We start from the raw sequence: 19,844 nt of genomic DNA, 5'->3' as shown, positions 1-19,844 counted from the left end.
TTCAGTGAAAGAGGCGATGATTATATAGCCAAAATGCTGCTATCATCCAGAGGTGGCGAGATGTATCTGGTGTTGTCTGGAAGGACACAAAAGAGAGAGTTGATTTGTTCCAGTACCAGCTAGAAGCTGCTAGAGCTCGCTGTTTCCCAGTCCTGGAACAACCAATCCTCACCCCACCATCCGCCTTGGTGGGCCCACTAATGAGCGCACAGTGACCTCAGCCTCGCCAAAAGAGTGGCCTGGGAAACAGCGGTCACGCCTAAGGACTCCAGCCCAGCCAGTGAAGTCCAACCGCGCTAACTCCATACAGCAATACAATTATTCAAAGCTTCAATATCCCAGACAACATACCACCACAGCCGTCCTCCACGGCCATACCACGCCATGAAAGTCCCCAGACTACCCGCAGGGGAAATTGCCCGGCGAGCAGCCCAAGCAGCGGAATCCAGCGAAGCAGCAAAGACAGCAAGAGCGGCCGCAATTGCAGCGCAAAGAGCGAGCGGGATCAAGAAAAAACAGACCCCTAGACCAGAACATGGCCAGCAGATATTCGTGTTCAACCACCTGCAGAAAAACCATGTCGTGTACTCTTTGACACGGTCTATGAATGTACAGTTTCCTCTTCTCTCTTCCCCTTTTCATCATTTCTCCCCTCCAATTGACCCCTTCAATCCTTACAATTCTCACTTTCCACTCAACCATCCATCTCCTTCTTCAACACTGTAACAAATATACTAATCCACCATCCCCCTAATAGAACAACGCCGCTATCTCCCAACTCCCCTTCAACGGCAAGAAATCCGTCCCCGCCGCCCTCCGCAAAGACCTCTGGCACCCCTTCGCCCAAATCAAGTTCCCCTCTGGCTCAGGCGCCATCGGGCTCTCCGCCTTCCAAAAGCTCCGCGAGTACCGCAAACGGCACGAGCTCGAATGGGGCGACGACATCCGCCTCGGCGCCGACGGCAAGGTCCGCAAGCTCAAGGCCCGCAACAAAGCCATCTGCGACCAGAAGGCCAACAGCGTGGCCGACATGGCGGCCGTGCTGAACAGGCTGGCGGCCAAGGAGGTGCGCGTCGTGAAGAGCAAGAAGGAGAGTCTGAAGCCGGGTCAGGAAGGGTATGATCCCGTTGTTGCGGCGGCGGAGAAGGCGGAGAGGATGAGGATCGTGCCGAGGGTGCAGAATATTGGGTTGGCGGGCGAGGGCGAGGGCGTGGATGTGCAGATTCTCTGGGGGGATTTGCACGATGCGGAGTATGCGGAGAAATGGGCGGATAATGTTGAGCATGGGTTGATGCCTCCGCCTGAGGTTCCAGAGCCAAAAATCAGAGGAAAGAACTCTAGGACGTTGGACCTGGAGCAAGATCAAGAGCAAGAGCAAGAGCCAGAGCAAGACCAAGATTCAGAGCAAGAGGAAAAGCCAGAGCAGCCTAAAAAGCAACCTCTCACCGAAGCCCAAATCCAAGAACTCGCCGCCCGACGACTCGCCAAGGCAGAGCAGAAAGAAGCAGCGCGCGCACTATACGAGCAGCGACAAGCCGAGCAAGCCGAGCGGATCAAGAACGATCCCGAATGGTACGAGCGAGTCAAGAAGGAAGGGGCGGAAAGAAAAGCCGCGAGGATACAAGCCGCGCAAGCAGCGTAGAGGGTAGAGGGTGTAGGAGGAGAGGGAAAGATGATGATGGCGGGGGAGCATGTTGAGAGGATTGAGAATGAATGATCTTGAGTAGTATGAGGAGGCTTAAATGGAAGGGAAGGGAAGGGAGGGGGAGAAAGGCTGAGAAGGGATTTGTTGGGAGTTGTGGATATCATGAGCATGCTGTGTATGTATGTATGAGTGTGAGAGGGAAGGGAGAAAGGAAATGTATGTGTGTATGTGTACTCCTAGATGGCACAAACCTGCCCAGGCCTGAGATGGGAATGGAGTAGGAATGCCGTGACGCATGGTCGGCGCTTGTATTATTTATAGAAAAGTGGGAAATGTACACCTGGTATTGGATCATGCATTGAGAAAGAGTAGAATTGCTACCTGTTTATATGTTTTGCTTGCTCGGGGATGGAAGTCATTCCTGGGCTATACCATGGTGTTACGGCATATCATTCATGTAAATGTGGCTTGTAAGTTTCTGTGTAATCACCACATGGCACAGCTCTTATAAAATGATCCAATTAATTGAATAGCCGACTATTTCACCTGCCAAAGTCCAATCTAGGCATTCTTACGGTCTCTCCTTTTCATGGGGTTTCATCCATCAACCGTTATCAAAATGGCATACAGTACCGCACGCGACCAATACGTAGCAATTTGTCAAAGCAAAGACCTTATACCACCAGTTGTCATACCATACCAGTCCTAAACCTTGATAGCAAAAGACTTCAAATACTCATAGTCCGGAATGTTAGCCTCTACACATGCTCTGATGACTTTAGCACCTTCGACGCCATACTTCTCGCGCCACTCCGCATCTTCGGTTTCTACAGTCTTGGATTTCTTTTTCTTGGGCAATGGCATCAGTATCGTCCTTAAATTAATATCCACAATCAAGCATTCGGAGACAAGAGTAAGAAAGAAAACAAGCGAGAATGGGCAGGTGAGATATGGCAGCGCGAGACTCACATGGGCAGCATCTCTCGGCTTAAGCGACGTGCTGTTGATAGCATCCTCATGGAAACCCTTCCACTTCTCAAAAGCATCTTTTGCTCGCCTGTGGTCATCTTCGGTATCCCAGTTCAACATGTCGGGAGTATAGTCGATACCGACTTCCTTGCAGTAAGCCGAAATAATACCTTCTGGATCATCCAAGAGATCGTCAGCGTCGACAACGGTGATGCTGACTTCTCCATTCATCAGGTCATCGTGCTTGCCAGCGAGAGCTGGGCCGACCTGTTTATCCTTGACGAGGAAGTCGAAGACTCGGCGGAGTTCATCATAACCGGCCTCGGCTGACATGAAGTTATAGAAGCCGGTAATCTCATCCAGGGGTGGAATGGTGCAGCGAAAGTAGGATGGGATACTGTGACGTGGATGACGGATGAGGAAGGTGAAGTGGAATTGCTTCAAGATCTCCGCTGGGACGACGGTGGGATTTCCGGGCTCGGCAGCTGTGTCGTACGGGTATGGAGCCTTGGTATGGCCATTGGTATGCCCGTTGGTAAGGCCATTTGTATGGCCATTTACGGCACCATTGGTTTCGCCATTTGTTCCGACGCCTTTCTTGACGGTCTGTCCACCAAGAGATGGAGCAATGGTTGCTTGCTTTCCATTGGGAGGGACCAAGTAGTGAGTGATGTCCTTGATAAAAAGTCGTTTCCCCTGTATGAGATGAGTTCCCGTGCGACGATATGGCAGCCAATAGTTGAGATGTAGGTCATAGAGGGGTCAAAATTCCGGGTAAAAGCATGCAAAGTCTGATAATTATGGATAATTTGTGATATTGTCTGAAACTTCTACATCCTCCGTGCTTGTATATAGGACCAGCGAGAGTTGCAGCACTGAAGCACTTGCTTGGCTGTTGTTGAAATATATTTGACCGGATTCGTGCTAGTGCGGGGTATGAATGAACCACGGAAGAGAGGGGCAATATCGAACCTCTTTGCCTTCTCTCTCAATCCTCTCGAATATGGTTTTGAATGTACTGTTTGCGAACCCACTCTCCTCGCGAGCCTTCTCATCATCTTCGTATCTCGGACTCAATCTCTCGGGGCCAAAGTAGAAGGCGTCGCCGAATGGTTCGTGAACACATGTGAGGGTATCTTGGCGAGTCATAAAGACCTGTACCGACGTCGTCAGTTTATGGAGAAACAGTCAATTGGGTAGACGGGGACTAACTCGTTCAAATGCTGTGCTGCATGCCCGCGGATGGGTAGCAACAAAGATGGGCTTGGTAGACATTATGTCTAATCCTAACCTCAAATAGTAGTAGTAGAAGGAGGGTTGGGGGCAATCTGTATTTCAAGTAGCTCGACCTGCTCTAGATCAATTGGCCGTTTTCAGGACAATTCTCCGAATCTATGTTGATATTACTCAACGTGGATTTGATGACCTTGGATGCTTGAAGATCTCGATGAGAGAGGATGAATGAACAGGTTAAGTAGAAGAAAGGTAGATCCCAAGCGGGCGCTAGAGGACTAGCAGGAACGAGTTTGATGGTCTGGACAAAACCTGGGACGGTAGAGGAAAGTGAAAATAAGACAAGAGGCGGCAGGAACGCTTGTCTCTCCCGCGCACGACCAACAAAGTTGGCCATATCAGCAGATCCTTATCCAATATACCTAACGATGTGGTCCTCTTTAGCAAGGATATTGCACCGATGCCGTAACATCAACAGCGATTGTGGTGTTGAGATGGATGTGATAGAGGAGCCGGGTACGTCAGAAGGAGAGAAACTCTGAAGGTTCATTCGCCCCACGATGTACCGGCCCCACCGAGACGCCTCCCCAAGGAATCTTTGCAGGTCCAGGGCAGCATCATTGAAGCGTGGGAGCTTGATTGGTTTCACAAAAAAGTCGTTGTGAAAGTTTTGTCGTGGAACAGTGCTCGTTGGGAAGGTTCGTGGCACACGACAAACCTTCACAGAAGCAATATTGATGTTTTGGGATCAATATCGCGGGATGAGTTTGAACAGCGCCCTATCCGTGAGTCTTTATAGGTTCATGCAACCATGGCGTGATTGTCCGCGTGGATGACGAGTGGAAGAGGCGTTGATATATATGATCAGGCGGAGGATTGTCTGGTGGGGGAGAGGGGAGATGGGAAAGAAAGAGAGAGGAGATGGGACGAGAGTGTTTGAGAGGGGGAGAAGCTCTAAGCTTGCAAAAATCGGGAATAAAAAGCGGCACCAAACAAGCGACTCTCAACAGTACCAGTACTCACTCCCTCGAACTATTAAGTCAACTAAACAGTACATAATAGAAACACTGAATGACGAAGAAACATTTAGAGTTTTCGCTTTCACTGTAATAGTCATGGGGGGTTTTGTAAGAAAATGCAGCAGTCAAGTCAAGTCGGTGTTTGAAGGCCCCTCCTTTGCCTTGGCGTGGGTGAGTGATCGGTGATCAGTGTCACTACTGCGTGCTGAGGTGTGCGTGTGTGCGTGTGTGCGTGTGTGCGTGTGTGCGTGTGTGCGTGTGTGCTCGCGAGCTGCCGTGATCGTGACGCCCTGGCTCGCGTGGAAAGCTGCTGCAGAAGAGATAAGATAAGAGACCGCGCACCACGCCCGGTGGCCCAAGCATGGACGCATCTAGCTAGACATCTCGATCCAAAATAACTTTAACTCTATCTTGACGGCTGGCCATGGCCCATGGCAATCTGATGCAGGTCATTTGTCCCATGGGCGTGGCTCGATATCCATTATCATGGCTGAGTTTCTGGGGAAAAGGAGGCTGTGCTGGAGGTGCTGGGCCTCTGACGGTACGGAGCGGTTGGGAGCTGCGGAGTGCCGTCACGACTCACAAGTGTGCAGGAGTGCGAGGATGCGAGCGATGCGACCTCCGCCGCTTCTTCGCGGCTTCTGGAAGCCTTCCTAGAACGCGATTCCACTCCACTTTTGGATGTTGACTCTTTCTGGTGCTTTTGCTTACTCTGATCCACTCATCCAGTATTTCAGCTCGCGTTCCCACTTTCATTCCGTGATATCCGTCCGGAATTAAGTCGGATATCTTGGCATTGTGCTGGACAAATTATTATCACCGGCCGACGGACCAGGGGTTGCTAGAGTATGTGTACTGTACCTCACTAGAAATAATAATCTGATTTCCAGGTTCATCGTCAACAGCGCAAGGACTTTGACAAGCGATTATTAATCGATTGCGTGTAGCGGGAGAGCATACGAGGCCTCTATTTTCTGCTGAAACCGAGCTCGCCACCAAGATTTCAATGAGAGCAAAACGAGGACAGCGATGGCACTCGGGCACGACATCAAGGACACCTCACACATGCCAACCACAACCATATCTGCGAGAGCTGGACTTTACCCTGACCTGACATAAGCCATTCCAAGTATTCCAAGCCCCAACCACCCTCTGCCCAGGCACCCGGAGAGTCCATGGCATTTCAGCCACGGCATCACGTGGACGCTCTCCTCAAATGAGAATAGCCCCCGATCCCGGCTGTGGTCTCTGCGCGCTTGGCCGCACAATTTTGCACAATTTGCCCCGCTCCTCTCAGCCTTGGAGGGGAACGCCAATGCTCTTTGCTCTTCCATTTGCTCTTCCTGGGGAGGGATGTTTACTTGTACCTACTCTAACTCATGCGATGACACTGCTGCAACCTACGTAGAGCAGATCAGAGCAGATCTTCCCCTCCACGAGCGTCGTCGTGCCTAATCCACTTCGAAGTGCCGGTTCTGCTTGTTCCTTGCCACCTATCTATCTATCTCCGGTTTTCTTCCATCCTTTCCAATTCTGCTCTGGATCCTGCAGTACTGTACAGCAATCACACGAGTCAACAATCACATCGGCAGCAGTTCTCCGTGAGAACAAGTGAGCTGCACTTCCGAGCCACAGGTCCACAGGTCCACAATTCCACTCCCTGGGATCTGTAGGGCAAGAGTAGCGGGCGCCTCTTCCTGCATGCCAAGATTACAATTCCCTACGGGACCCCTAATCGAGAACAATGACGAGGGGATGAGTAACGTCGCCAAATTTTAGCAAAGCAGCCCAAGAGCCACTTCCACTTCCACTTCCACTTCCCTACCTCCTTCCTGCCTTCCTGCCTTCCTGCCTCACCACTGCCAGACCCAAAGTCATCTACTTATTTATTTATTTATTCATTCCGATCCTTTCCAATCCTCTCCCAATCCCAATCTATCTATACCTTACCCACTCGACGCTGCCCAGCAATCCCAGTATTCCGTACCCCCATCCACCCTCGATACACAGAGCTAGTCTACTTACCACCAGCAACCTTGCCTCTACCGTACTGTATGTAGCCTCGCTCTTCTTCCGAGCCACGACCAGATCTCGCTGTTGGAGGAGCTGCACAGCACAGCGCAGCGCAAGACTCCCCCGGCCCACTTGCAAGGCGCAAGTCAAGCCTACAAGCCGCAAACACCTCCCCGTATCAGCCACTGAACTGCATGCACAGGCCGGTCAAGGTCAAGACGTCACGTTCCCTTGCCTTTCTACTTTGATCCTAGCTAGAGGGGTCGGAGTAAACTATTATTGATACCGTTCGCCGAGTCCATTACCTTACATACAAGACCTACCTACGGACTTCCTTTCTCTTTATAAGCTTCTTTATCCCCTCGCTCACCCACTTTCAGTACTGATTGATCATTGCCTGCAAGCCGGGAGCCTCAGGATCAGTGTCAATACTCATTCTCATTCCCAATCCAGGCCAGTACATTTGTCATCGAGCGGGCCTTCATCAATACAATCGCCGGATCCACAGCTCCTTGTGCCTTCTAACTCTATCTTATCTAAAGCGAGCCACAGACCGGCTCTTGTTACTTTTGCCCGAATCGCATGGCTGGCGATATGTTTGTTCAGAACTCTCTTCCTAGAGCAGCAGCTCCTTCGAATACTAGCGGCCAGTCCTCACCCGAACCCTTCGACGGAGAAGACGACCCAAGCTCTGCGGCGCAATGGCAATCGCAAGATGCGACGTCGCCAAATCCGACATCTCAACCCATTAAGAATACTGCGCCTCTCCAAAAGCGCCGACGAGTAACTCGTGCTTGTGATGAGTGCCGGAGAAAGGTATGCTGCCCCCATGTCTCTCGAAAAGCTACCTTCTGGAAGGTGGCGTTGGATCGCATTGGGCCGCTTGCTAATCCTAGTCCTAGAAAATCAAATGTGATGGGAAGCAGCCATGTACCCATTGCACTGTCTATAGTTATGGTATGTGTCGCGACTCAACTCTGTCATGAGGCTTGGCTAAATTGCCGCAGACTGTACATATGACCAACCTTCCAACAGACGGAGGAACCCTGCGCCACAGTATATCGAAGCATTAGAGAATCGTCTGCAACGTGCAGAGACCTTACTCAGATCAGCTCTACCGAACGTTGATCTAAACGACCCGAATATTGATGCAGTGATCCAGCGGCGGCGTCAAGCCGCAAGGGGAAACCAGCATTTGGGACAGTCCGGCGATGCTTCCGATGAATCTGAACATGATGCGCAGCTACGCTCAATGATTGAATCCACTGGACAGCTTGACCTTGACGAAAGTGGTCATTGGGACTTCCATGGAGGATCATCTGGGACGGTCTTCGTCCGACGAATGCGTGAACAATTTGGTGGCCTTCTAGGAAATAGTGAACAGAGTGGCCCGCTGTTCCCTCGGATGCCTCAGCCGAGTGGTATTCCCAATTTTGAATCACCTCGGTCAATGACCGACAGTCCCATGGAAAGTGGCCTGGCCAACACGATAGATCTTCCAAGCCGGCAGACTGCAAGAGCACTATGTGATGATTCGCTCAACTGTGCCTGTGCCCTCCTACGCTTTGTTCACCAGCCAAGTTTCTATGAAATGTTTGACAGAATGTATGATGTTTCCCCAGAAAACTTTGAGGATGCTGAGAATCGATTTTTGCCACTTCTGTATACCGTTTTGGCCGTTGGATGTATGTTTCACACCGAACCAGGACAGTCTTCAAATGAAGGAGACCAGCATACCTACATGTCTGGTATTGACGAAGGGTGCGTTATCTTATTTCATAACTTGTCAAGTCGTTCAGTCTGTTATGGAAACATTAGTTTACGGCCAATGAGTATGGATCTGACCGAACATTGTTTTCATGGCATTGTTGCAGTTCAGGTTTACTTTGTCTTTGCCGCCACATCTCCAATCAATGCTAATATTTACCCAGATTAAAATATTTCCGCGCGGCCAGGAACATGATTGATATTACAGATTGTCGTGATATCACATCATTACAGGCCATCATATTTATGACTCTCTTCCTCCAATCGTCGTCAAATCTGAGCACGTGCTACTCGTACATTGGAGTTGCACTGAGATCAGGGCTCCGAATGGGAATCCACCGAAGTCTTGCTGGCAATTTCAATCCCATTGAACGCGAAACAAGGCGCAGGGTCTTTTGGGTGATCCGAAAAATGGATACATACGTTTCAGCGATGCTGGGATTCCCTCAAATGCTTAGTTATGATGACATTGATCAAGAGCTGCCCATTGAGGTAGATGACGAGTACATTACTAAAGAAGGTGTTCTCGCTATGCCTCCGGGAAAGACTTCGCTACTTTACGCTGCCTCTAACGCACATACTCGATTGATGTCTACACTGGACAAGGTAATCAAGTATATCTACCCTACCAAAGGTCTCGAGCAGTCTCTTCAAGGGAGTGCGAAGTCTTCATATGTCATCAGTCATGCCAAGATTAGAGAAATAGAGCGCGATCTAGCTCAGTGGTTGGACAAACTGCCGATGGCACTGCGACCAGGAGGAGAGGGCCCACCAGAAGTGCTTCGGTACGTTCATTAGCACTCATTCATGATTTTCACTAACCATTCCCAAAAGTGTGCAACAACTTCTGCGCCTATCGTATGCCCATGTTCAGATGATGCTATATCGACCATTCCTTCATTACGTTTCGGAAAAAGGATGTGCTGGCAGGACCATTGACGAGAGATCGTACGCTTGTGCTGCTGCGTGTGTTAGTGTCTCGCGGAACATTGTTCATATCACGGCCGAGATGAAAAAGAGGGGCCTGCTGGTTGGTGCCTACTGGTTTACAGTTAGTATTTCTTCAGTCTCCCGTAGTTCGACTCTGGAGCTACTTGCCAGATATTTTCTTGGATCGATTCTAATCTTCGCAGATGTACACTACGTTCTTCGCGATTTTGTCTCTTGTATACTTTGTTCTCGAGAATCCTGACAAGCCAGGATCTGCCGAGATTCTCGCAGATGTGAATGACGGAAAAGATGCTCTGAACGGCCTTGCCAAGAGGAGCCAAGCAGCTGATAGATGTTCGATGGCATTGAGGGTGAGTTCTTCTCCAACGCTCGCTGAAAGCTGTGACTAATTGATGGCAGGGACTATTCGAACAGTTACCTGAGAGGCTAAAGGAGGGACGTACAATGGCAGCTGCCGTGCAGAAGAAAAAGCGATCGGCACCTGCTCCATTACCAAATCCAACAGGACTTCGGAACGTACACCTTTCTCGAGATCCTCCTGAACCTGTTATGGGCATTTCAAGGGCCACAACATTTCCTATGCAAGCACCTGCTCACAATGCCAATTACCCAAGGACTTCTTTGGACAGCAATCGCTTCCAGTCGAACCCGAACCTCAGACACAGCTACCACGAGTTTATGTCCCCGTCAACAGACATGTCTCCAATCGGCACCCCAGATTCTAGTTCGACGGGCAGCATGCAACCACACTACTCGCTCCCACCACAATTCGCCGTCAATACTGGGGTCCCTGACCTCGGAGCAATGATGTTTCCATCTAACGACCCATTCGCATACCCCAACCAACCCATGATGGAATTTGAAAATATCAAGCAAGAAAATGTGATGATGAGCAACACCCAAGTTCCCCCAATTTACCTTCCTAACGGCGGCCCTGGACAAGAGTACGATGATCTACAAGGCCAACTATTCGGCCCCCTACCACCATACCTATCACAAGCACAGACCAATTATGACATGCAGGGTTCCATGGCACCTGGAAATATGATGGGCGGTGGCCATGAAATGAATTATCACGCTGGCGTGCCAACAAACGAAGACATGAATTTCGACAGGATCTTTTCTGGTGATGGTGAGGATTGGAGCAATATGATGGCGGATCAGAGATACAGATAGGTATCAACGGGATAATGACAGACAGGCGTCCAAAGGCTGGGTCGATTCGGCTTGAATGTGTTCACGACTTTATGATGTATATGGCAACGCGAGACGTGGTTGTGTCAATGCAACGTACGAGGATTAAGTCTGGCTGGACTTGATTGTTACGGCGTATACATGTTAATAGAATTGATATCCCTCCTGATCATCGCAGTTCTCTGAGTATTTTGTGAAATTGAATTCACCCACATCTCTAGTCCAGGACTCTTTTTGTTGTCTTTGGATGAGAAGACTGACATGCCCTTGAAGTCTTGGCAAAACTAGCGCCAAGCACCTCAAGGCTACATTCGAGCTTCAAAGCAACCCCACGATTCCAACTCGAACAACCCCATCACCTTTCTGCCATAACATTTAGCCCAAGATGTACAGCGCAGTCCCACCTAATCAGACGGCTCCAGCTTCCCCAACCCAGAGCCGTGCCAAAAAGAGCATCGTCGTGCATGGTATGGACAAACAGCCATCTCTAATTCAACGCCGGTCAACTCTAACAGCTGTTACTAGAACAACCCAAATTCGACCTGGAGTCCTATATTGCAAATTACCAAGGTAGCATATTCTCGGAGCTTTAGCCGTCTCAAGAATATCACCAACTTAACTTTCACATAGGTAGAACACGACTAGAGCGCCTCCTCCTCATCGGCGTCTGCTCCTCCGTCCTTGGAGTCGAAGCTCTCAAGCTCGCAGTACGGGAGGCAAAGAAAGGCAAAGATATCAAGCGGTACCGGGATGCACAGAATCACCTCGAAACTATCGGCCCGAATGAAGTTGAGGCGGAGAAAGACCTTAACTGGATGGAGAGAACGGAACGTGCAAATCAGGCAGAGTCTCAACGGCTTGAGGCAGAGCTGAAGGGCTATAAGAATAATCTGATCAAGGAGAGCATTCGTATGGGAAATGAGGACTGCGGAAAACACTACCAGGCTATTGGTGATCTCCAAAAGGCCTCAGATGCGTATGGGCGCATGAGACAGGACGTCAGTACGAACAAGCATATCATCGATACCAGTCGGCATCTTATCGAAGTGGGCATCGAGCAGAAGAACTGGATTATAGTCTCTTCCAACGTGCAGAAAATCAAGAGTCTGGGTGCGGTCGACGAGGATAAATTCTTGCAGCCATATCTTTGCGCTGCGGAGGGACTTGCACGACTGGATGAGGGTGAATACCATACCGCCGCGATCCAGTTCCTAGCTGCAGATGCCGGTATGGGTCTCAGTTGCAACACCATCATCAGCCCGAACGACGTCGCCATCTATGGAGGTCTATGTGCCCTTGCGACTATGGATCGTAACGAGTTGCAAAGCAAGGTCCTGGAGAACTCCAACTTCCGAACATACCTGGAACTCGAACCTCACATCCGACGAGCTATCTCCTTTTTTGTGAACAGCCGCTACTCTGCCTGTTTGGGTGTCCTTGAGGCTTACAAAACCGATTACTGGCTAGACATCCATCTCCAGAAGCACGTCGATGACATCTACCAGCTTGTTCGCAGCAAGAGTATCGTTCAGTACTTCATTCCGTTTTCTTGCGTTACACTGGACAGTCTGAACCAAGCTTTTGCGGCCCCAGGAAAGACAATTGAGAAGGAGCTTTCGGCTATGATCCAGCGGAGAGAGCTTGATGCAAGAATTGATACCCAGAACAGAGTAAGTAAATAATACTCTGCTGTATGTGGGAAATGACACTAATCAAACAGCTCCTCACGTCCGTACCCTCAGCACCCCGCTCCAACCTTCAAAGCTCAACCCTCAAGACAGCCAAGGAATACGAGCTTGAAGCTCGCCGCCGCATCCAGCACATGAACATTAACGGCGCTGATCTGGAGATCAAGGCCAGTAAGCGCAATCCTTTGGGTCCTGGCGGTATGGATGATTTCTTTGAAGGTGGTTTTGGTGGCGTCAGTGGAGGAAGAGAGTTGCGGTCTTCGGCTAGAGGACATGCTTGATTTGGCAGAATTGCTACGGATACCGTCGGTGTGGACTGAGAGCATGATGCGAGATGAATTAGATGATGACTGGCACGCACGAAATGATTGATTGATGGATGCATATGAGGCGTTGTGGAACGGAAACTGAATTGGGAGCATTTGAGATTGCTGGTGTTTGGAGCACATCTCTCTTTCCTACTTCATCTACTCCCTCAGTTGGGTGACGGGAGTCCTTGAGCAGATCATAGGGCAAGTGAACATCTTGCAGGAGATAAAATACATTGCTTTTTTTCTTTCTTCAAAGCCCCATTTCTGACTAAGGGCGAAGTACCGATGGCCTACTTACTTCCTTACCTTGCATTTAGTACTGCACCGCACCTTCCCTGAAATCTTGCAAGTTCTTGCATCCAGATCTTCGAGCAATGGTTTATTCTCTGATTTATCCGGGCATCTCCTCTCCCCATCCCATCCTCCAGGTTCTCTTCTCTTCTCTTCTTCCCCCCTTTCCAGCTCTGCCCTTCTCCCCCTTCTCGTCCAATTCATTCAAACTCCAAACACGTCGTCTGTACATAGCCTCTACCCTTCCCCGTCTCTACCGCTCTAGGCATTTTGACCCCGCGGGTTCCATCGATGCACAAGAGAAGAGAATGGGAGGATCTTGGAGATGGCGAGGTTTAAAGCCATAGTGGGACTCTTCTTGTTGTTGATGATCTTTGGGTTTGGAAGGGTGGAAGGTTATGATGGAAAGACTTGTTGTAATCTGGCGAAGAGCGAAGGGGCTTTTGTTGGGTTGGTAAGTCCTGTATTCTTCTCATGTTTACTCTGGACAGAAGCTTGGTTCGAATGCCAGTGCTCAGGATGATATAGTCAGAGTGGCCATAAGATCACTGCCAACGTGGCAAGCAAATATTGGTGCCTTACCTGTTGCAAAGCACTGTAGCTAAAAAGTGTCCGAATAGGTCCCTGACAACCAGACATGCGGCCAGACGTACCTCCCTGGTCTGCCACCCGCCGAACCACTGTACATCTCCTATCAGTTCTGCAAGACGAGATGCAGTGGGATACAACTATCAAATGCTACGATAGCGAACGAATGGATTGCTCCCATTGCACAGTGAGAATCCATGGAGCCTTAGCTTATCACTTTCGAGTGCTCAAGAACACTTAGAAACATTTCCCCCCACTACTCGATGCGCCCGTCATGTGGAATTTGCTAATGCCCCCTTTCTCGTAGATTCATCATGCCCTTGATCATCTTTAGCATGAGTATCCCACGCCGGAAGGAGATCGAGTTCGCGAATCTATTCGAATTCCAGTGGCCGAGAAACCTAACACGATTCGCATGGTTCAATAATTTCGTCTTACTATTCGTGAGCTCATTATGCTTCACAGTTATCCTTATACCTGTGACTATCGATACGATCATATGGATTGCAGTTATTATTGTGGGGGCGGGAAACATGCTTGTTGGAGGCCTTTACGAAGCACATCTCGACTATCGGATTGTCAACTTCGTGAGGGATTTGGGTCATGGTTCGGATGAAGGAAAGCTGAGGATGAAGAGGGAATTGCTCGTCACAGTAACGTGTGGAAACCTGCTTTTGGACAAGGGCAATCCCCAGGAGTCCATTCCGAAAAGCATTACGATTCCAGGGTTGGATACAACTGAAGGTGATCAGAGTAGTAGGTTCCGGCTTCTGAATTTGCTGGGATCACAGGCCAGCTTTGGTGGCACTGTGGGAAGTCCAGTGCTCTTCTACCTTGCGCCGTTCATTTATACCATTTTGGATCTCCTGGAGAATCCGAGTGATGAGGACTCGGCTATTTCGCTGTCCTTTGGTATTGAGCTTATGGTGAGTACTTTCCGCTCATGCACTATTGTCAAATCAAATTGCCACTGTCCATAGCCGAGCAGCTCGGAATATCCTGTTGAAACATACTAATCAACAATGACAGATTATTGTTCATGTTGCCATCATCAGTGGATGTCTCCTAGCCAGCAATAATCCAAATACCGCTGCCGGAATCGTTGGAACTGATCGAGGATGCGGATATCGACAACAGTGCCTGAGACCTAGTCATTCGTTCCACATTCGCGGAACACCACAAGACCGATGGACATGGGATCGATTCAGCCATTCGATCTTGGGTTGGAGCAACACTTATGAGACCGAGTTCCAACCAGTATCTCTTTGGAGTAGAGGTACGAACAAGATGAAATGGATCAAACGAACACAAGCTTGGAATGAAGATGAGACCTTTCGGAAGACGATGGAATTTACCTGGCGGGGATGGATTCTAAAGGTTTTTATTCCAGCATTACTTCTCGTCATAGTTCCTCCCTTGGCTGGTGGAACTGTGGCTTACATGACGCCACCCCGTGGAGTTGGCTGCAGAGCTCTGAGTATCATGATCTATGGCTTGTGTCAGGTTTTCAGCGTTGTCCTGGCACTAATCCGCTCGGCGCTCGAAGATGATGATCGTGGAATCTTCTTACAGTATCTTTTCACCGGCTGGCGATACTGGGCTCTATCATCTCTATGTTGGTTCGGCTCGTTGGTTGCAGCAGTTGGAGGCATGTTGTTGCAGATAGTGGGCATTTTCAGAAATTGTGTCTGTCATTCAGCTGCCGCCACTATATGGTGGCACATCAGTGAAGTCAATCCAGCTATCAACATGGCGACTGATACGCAAGAAGCTCGCAACGCGTCGTATTGGTGGATGTGGATGGGTGCTATTTCAACTGTTTTCATGGTAGTCGTCTGCTACACTGGCTGGTGGTATCAACGACTCGTGAGACGAAGATTCGAGTACGCGGTTGAGGAGTTATACATCCCGCCTAGAATTGAGGGTCTCACTGCTGGACGACCGAGTAATGATAGACCCGATTATCCGTTTGGTAGTCATGAGGATACGGAACCTCTGCTTGGCAGAGACGAGACGTTGCAGGGGCTTGATCCTGTGAGGTTGAGTTCGAAAGGACGTGGAGGAGTGTGGAGCATGTTGGGGAATCATGGGAATTCGTCGAGTGTTAGCCTACCGCTTATTAGAGTTTCTCTTGATGAGGATCGGGAGGAGAGTGAGCGTGAGGGGTTCAGAATGAGTCCGTTGCAGAGTCCGAAGATGACCTGAGATGGATGACTTGGTAGAGAAGTAGATAGATAGGATGATTAGAATAGAAGTTTTGATACTGTAACGATAGATTATGGATGACTGCGAGCGTGATGCTGTTCCATGAATAAATTGTTTTACAGTTACTATTTATAAGCAACCCTCTTCTGCTCCAGCCTACCACCCCCCCTCGCAGCAAGCTCAAGCTGCAGCTCCCCAATCTCCTCAAACGCATCCTCAAGATCAACATGCACCCTACACTCCTTCTCGCCCATCACCCTCCACGTCCCCCTCAACTCCTCATACGTCACCCCGCTCTCCCCATCGCCTAACTCCTCCATTCCGAGAACGTACAGCTCTTTCGACCAGGGACAGGCGCGCAGAGCACGGAACCAGATGTCTTTTACTTTGGAGTTGGCTTTTGCTTTTGCCTTGGCCTTAGCCTTGTCTTTATCTTTATCTCGCAGTGATGATAATCCTTCACTAACTTGTTTCTCATTCCTGTTGTCATTGGAACCAAGTCCAAAAATAGAGAACAGCAGATATAATTTCCATAATCCAGGGGATGACTTTCCGCCTCTCTCGGACGTGAGGGCTTTCTCGAATGCGGCGGTGACGGAATGGGTTGTGCCGTACTGGATCTCGTATTGGATGGAGAAGAGTCGCGTTGAGAGGGTGTCGTGCGGGGGTGTGAGGAGAGTGGTTTGTAGGAGGGTGTACAGTGGGGAGGTTAGGTTGTTGAGGCCTGGGATTTGGAGGGTGGTGAGGAGGTGGAGGAGGGGGGTGCTTGTGTGGGTGGGGGAGGGTGGGGTTGGGGTTGGGTATGTAGGAGAAGGGAAGGCGCTGAGCAAGGAGATGATGGTGGTTGTTAGGAGGGAGGGGCGGTAGGGTCCGAGAGCGATGTGGTGGGTTAGGAGGCGTGTCAGGGATTGGTGGAGGGTGAGGATGTGGAGGTTGATTTTCGCGTTGGCTTGAGAGGAGGAGTGCGTGCGAGAGAGGAGGGTGCGGTTGAATGTGGTGTAGATATCGAGAGTGGGGAGGATGGATCCTTGGGTTGGGGATTGTGGCTCGGAGGTTGGTGGGGAGGTGAGGTAGGTTAGGAGGGCGAGGCCTGAGGGTTTGAATGTTAGTATCAATTTTGACTTTCTTTTGTTGATGTTTGGGAAAGGGGCTCGCTTAGCGAAGCGTACTCACATTCTGTGTAAAGCACCGCCCTGCCAAAATCTCCGACCAAACACAAGAAATCCCGTGTAGACGATAGATGCTGTCTGACTCTCAATAGTGCAGTGGGAGAGAGGCTGATCGGTGGATCCGGTTTTCCGTCTACGATGGAGAGGAGGGTTTGGACCGCTGAAGTATTGTCTGTTGCTTCGAGATGTAGCCAGGCCCAGTTTCGCCATAGGAGTATGGCATCATTTGGTGGTTTTTCCTCGATATTCATTTTGTTCATAGCACCTGAAGAACTCATATTCAACGCAGCGGTGAACACACCATTTGCGATGTCCTTATTCCCGCGTGCCCATTCGATCATGGCGTACGCGTTGTACAGGCGTAGACTCGAAGGGCGTTGCTTTAAAAGACCTTTGGCAACCTTTTTGATGCTAGATGGTGAGTGGTGGTATTCAAGGGCGAGGTAGTATTCTCCGAGGTCTTCTGTGAAATGGACTTGTACGAGTTGTGAGAGGGTGTTGCGGATCCAGAGCATAGAGACGGGGCCATTGTCTCCAGAGTAACGAGATGAGAAAAGAGATTCTTGGGATGAAGGGGTGCCGAAATAGTCTTGATCGTGATTTAGTACGTCATTTGAACTTCAAAGAGGAAATGAAGAGAGAGTACGCACCATTTCCGGCAAGGGTGTTTCCAAAGAGCAGGTCTGGTGTGCTCACACATTTCGGGAATGGATTGTGTAAAATGGAGGCCTTTGGGACATCGGGTGCATCGTTACGACTTGAGGACAAGTATTCATCCTTTACCCAGCTGGACGACCATTCAAGTAACTCATTCCGTATGAAAGAATCATTTGCACATTTCCAAGTGAACTCGGATTCGGTTGTAGCTAGCGGTGGTAAACGACAGAAGAGAATGAATGCCTCAACACAGCATCCATGAAGCGCTTCTGAACTCGACGGCAGCTTGATCAAGAAATCCTCAATATCAGAGAACAAGATGACTCGGTAGGGATCGTCTTCCACGACTTCATCCATAGTTCGAGCAGGAGTTCGCGAACATTTCATTCGGATCCTTTCAGCTGCGCTCCAGGTTCGGAAGATGTCCGTATTGCTCAGAGAATCATTGACTTCGTCGGTTAGTGTGTCCGGGACCTACAAATTAATTAGCTCCAAGCCTCTCAAGGTGGAAGTTTTGCTCACATCGAAATCGCTACTGTTGGCTGCGAAGTGTTTCCATCCTAAGGAGCCAGCTTCGCCAATCCGAGACACCTCGCTTTCCCAGAAATCCTTGAAAGAGTCCATCAACGCACTCTTCGCTAGGGGCTCACTTGGAGCATTAAAGTTCATCTCAAGAAGACCTTGCCATATCGCAACAGCCAGTTCCGAATACCCAGCTTCTCTGATGAATAGCGTAAGTCTGAGCATGACATAGAGAAGCTGTTGATGTAGCGCGATGCAGGAATCCCCAGTGGCACTTTCAATCGAGCCTTGCAGGAGGCGGATTCTGTTGAGATATACTTCTCGCACGTCTTCATATCTGAATGTTGTAAAAGTGGATTGCTTGAAATTCAAGTAGCTCGTCCAAAGCAAGAGACTGTCGATGTTGTCTTGTGAGATCTCCTCCCAACGATCTGACTGGACCTTGACTTCCCAGATCTTTGTTCCCTCTGCCATCAAGCCAAGAAGCAGCCACTCGCGGTCCTCTAGAGAACGTGTTTGTTCCAACGCCTTCTCAAACATATGAATTTTGATTTCTGCCGTACTTTTAATCTCAGCGCTTGTGACTCGATGGCGTTCATCTCCTGCTTGTATGAGAACATCTTGGTGGTCTATCAAAGCAAGCCATGCCATGATATCTTGTGGGACTTTTTCAACTTTTCGCGACAGTTCGACGTTCTTTTGTCGTATAGAAGAGTCCAGTTTAATTACTCGGCCAGCATCAGAGCCAGACGAATCGGTTTCAGTGGCATATTGAAGATCCTCATCAGCTGGCTGACCACTTTCCTTTGTTTTCCCATAGATGGAGCGGTAATCTATCTTCTCTTCATTGTCTGAACTCTCGGCTCCAGGGCTTCGCTTGGGCTTCTTCCCCCGTAGTCCTTGCAGAGGTACAAAATCTAAATCCATATTTCCCGAAGTCTCTGCTAATACTTCAGGTCGTATCTTCAAAAGTCTTGGCCGTTCTCTCTCAACTTTTGAAAAAATATACTTCTCTCTTGACCTAGGTATTCGCCAATTGCTTAAAACAACTCCCTTGTCCTCCCCTTGACTTCGATCAATCTTTACGTTCGCGGAAGCTCCCAAAACATAGCCAGAGCCATATCGATAGAATGGAGGTACGCTGTACCGATGTACACTTCCATAGACGAGATTTTTCACATCTCCTTTCCGATCAACGATAAAAAAGTCTGGGGAGCTCAGATTTGGTGTGGCATCTGTTGGTTCTTCCTCGAGGTTCGTGGAGCGTCTGTCTCTGCTCCTGGAGCGCTGTCTCTTGTGGTGCCGACGTTCGAATTCTTTCTCATCTTTTTTACGATGCCTATGTTTGCTATCTGTCTTGGATTCATTTTTGGCTTTCTCTGGCTCTGGAGCAGGCGTGGACAGTTTTGGTCTGAAAGACCCGAATTTCGGGATATTGGCCGTGGGTACCGACATGGTGAGAACCCCAGACCCAATTAGTACTATTCCATTGCCGTATGACAATTACTCGTCGTCTCTTTCTTGCGCAACTGTTGAAAGGCGAAGCAACTTCAGGAACTTGAAATGAGGATATATTTGAATCACGTGAGTATCAACCTTGCTCCACGCTAGCACCGGCTCCA

At 49.4% G+C, this 19,844-nt stretch overlaps 6 protein-coding genes across 6 annotated transcripts; 4 read left to right on the top strand and 2 right to left on the bottom strand.

Annotated features, from left to right (window-relative positions):
- Positions 1–384: 384 nt before the first annotated feature.
- On the top strand, positions 385–1,642 carry ONS95_009449 (uncharacterized protein; the record flags this gene model as incomplete). The annotated part of the gene is made up of 2 exons (XM_058503047.1): positions 385–609; positions 758–1,642. 2 exons carry the CDS (start codon positions 385–387, stop codon positions 1,640–1,642), a joined length of 1,110 nt encoding a protein of 369 aa, XP_058361981.1.
- A 380-nt stretch (positions 1,643–2,022) lies between these two features.
- ONS95_009448 (uncharacterized protein) lies at positions 2,023–5,130 on the bottom strand. The gene is made up of 4 exons (XM_058503046.1): positions 3,827–5,130; positions 3,587–3,769; positions 2,615–3,310; positions 2,023–2,488 (listed from the first exon to the last, which is right to left on the bottom strand). The coding sequence occupies exons 1-4, from the start codon at positions 3,887–3,889 to the stop codon at positions 2,351–2,353; spliced, it is 1,080 nt and encodes a 359-aa protein (XP_058361980.1). The 5' UTR covers positions 3,890–5,130; the 3' UTR covers positions 2,023–2,350.
- ONS95_009447 (uncharacterized protein) lies at positions 5,107–11,113 on the top strand. Its single transcript, XM_058503045.1, has 7 exons — positions 5,107–7,695; positions 7,782–7,836; positions 7,887–8,640; positions 8,811–9,431; positions 9,481–9,697; positions 9,780–9,947; positions 9,997–11,113. Exons 1-7 carry the CDS (start codon positions 7,462–7,464, stop codon positions 10,771–10,773), a joined length of 2,826 nt encoding a protein of 941 aa, XP_058361979.1. The 5' UTR covers positions 5,107–7,461; the 3' UTR covers positions 10,774–11,113.
- Positions 11,114–11,176: 63 nt separating this feature from the next.
- On the top strand, positions 11,177–12,760 carry ONS95_009446 (uncharacterized protein; the record flags this gene model as incomplete). Its single annotated transcript, XM_058503044.1, has 4 exons — positions 11,177–11,258; positions 11,317–11,361; positions 11,422–12,461; positions 12,512–12,760. The coding sequence occupies 4 exons, from the start codon at positions 11,177–11,179 to the stop codon at positions 12,758–12,760; spliced, it is 1,416 nt and encodes a 471-aa protein (XP_058361978.1).
- Positions 12,761–13,406: 646 nt separating this feature from the next.
- On the top strand, positions 13,407–15,874 carry ONS95_009445 (uncharacterized protein; the record flags this gene model as incomplete). Its single annotated transcript, XM_058503043.1, has 4 exons — positions 13,407–13,535; positions 13,702–13,856; positions 13,977–14,595; positions 14,699–15,874. The coding sequence occupies 4 exons, from the start codon at positions 13,407–13,409 to the stop codon at positions 15,872–15,874; spliced, it is 2,079 nt and encodes a 692-aa protein (XP_058361977.1).
- A 60-nt stretch (positions 15,875–15,934) lies between these two features.
- On the bottom strand, positions 15,935–19,772 carry ONS95_009444 (uncharacterized protein). Its single transcript, XM_058503042.1, has 4 exons — positions 18,223–19,772; positions 17,694–18,174; positions 17,048–17,632; positions 15,935–16,964 (listed from the first exon to the last, which is right to left on the bottom strand). Exons 1-4 carry the CDS (start codon positions 19,675–19,677, stop codon positions 16,000–16,002), a joined length of 3,486 nt encoding a protein of 1,161 aa, XP_058361976.1. The 5' UTR covers positions 19,678–19,772; the 3' UTR covers positions 15,935–15,999.
- Positions 19,773–19,844: the final 72 nt, after the last annotated feature.

This window comes from Cadophora gregata (genome assembly GCF_030347475.1).
Source record: "Cadophora gregata isolate MNR1 chromosome Unknown scaffold_3, whole genome shotgun sequence".
Taxonomy (NCBI): domain Eukaryota; kingdom Fungi; phylum Ascomycota; class Leotiomycetes; order Helotiales; family Ploettnerulaceae; genus Cadophora; species Cadophora gregata.
Note: the sequence above shows the minus strand (reverse complement) of the source record. Positions and strands in the feature narration are given on the sequence as shown.

Excerpts from the sequence above, each read along its gene's own strand:
- ONS95_009448 (XM_058503046.1), bottom strand. The coding sequence starts at position 3,889 with ATGTCTACCAAGCCCATCTTTGTTGCTACCCATCCGCGGGCATGCAGC. Across the intron at positions 3,311-3,586 it reads TTGAGAGAGAAGGCAAAGAG|GGGAAACGACTTTTTATCAA; the intron begins GTTCGATATTGC and ends CATCTCATACAG. Across the intron at positions 2,489-2,614 it reads AGCCGAGAGATGCTGCCCAT|AAATCCAAGACTGTAGAAAC; the intron begins GTGAGTCTCGCG and ends CCCAAGAAAAAG.
- ONS95_009447 (XM_058503045.1), top strand. The coding sequence starts at position 7,462 with ATGGCTGGCGATATGTTTGTTCAGAACTCTCTTCCTAGAGCAGCAGCT. Across the intron at positions 8,641-8,810 it reads ATGTCTGGTATTGACGAAGG|ATTAAAATATTTCCGCGCGG; the intron begins GTGCGTTATCTT and ends ATATTTACCCAG. Across the intron at positions 9,948-9,996 it reads GATGTTCGATGGCATTGAGG|GGACTATTCGAACAGTTACC; the intron begins GTGAGTTCTTCT and ends AATTGATGGCAG.
- ONS95_009444 (XM_058503042.1), bottom strand. The coding sequence starts at position 19,677 with ATGTCGGTACCCACGGCCAATATCCCGAAATTCGGGTCTTTCAGACCA. Across the intron at positions 18,175-18,222 it reads CCAACAGTAGCGATTTCGAT|GTCCCGGACACACTAACCGA; the intron begins GTGAGCAAAACT and ends ATTAATTTGTAG. Across the intron at positions 17,633-17,693 it reads AAACACCCTTGCCGGAAATG|ACTATTTCGGCACCCCTTCA; the intron begins GTGCGTACTCTC and ends ATCACGATCAAG.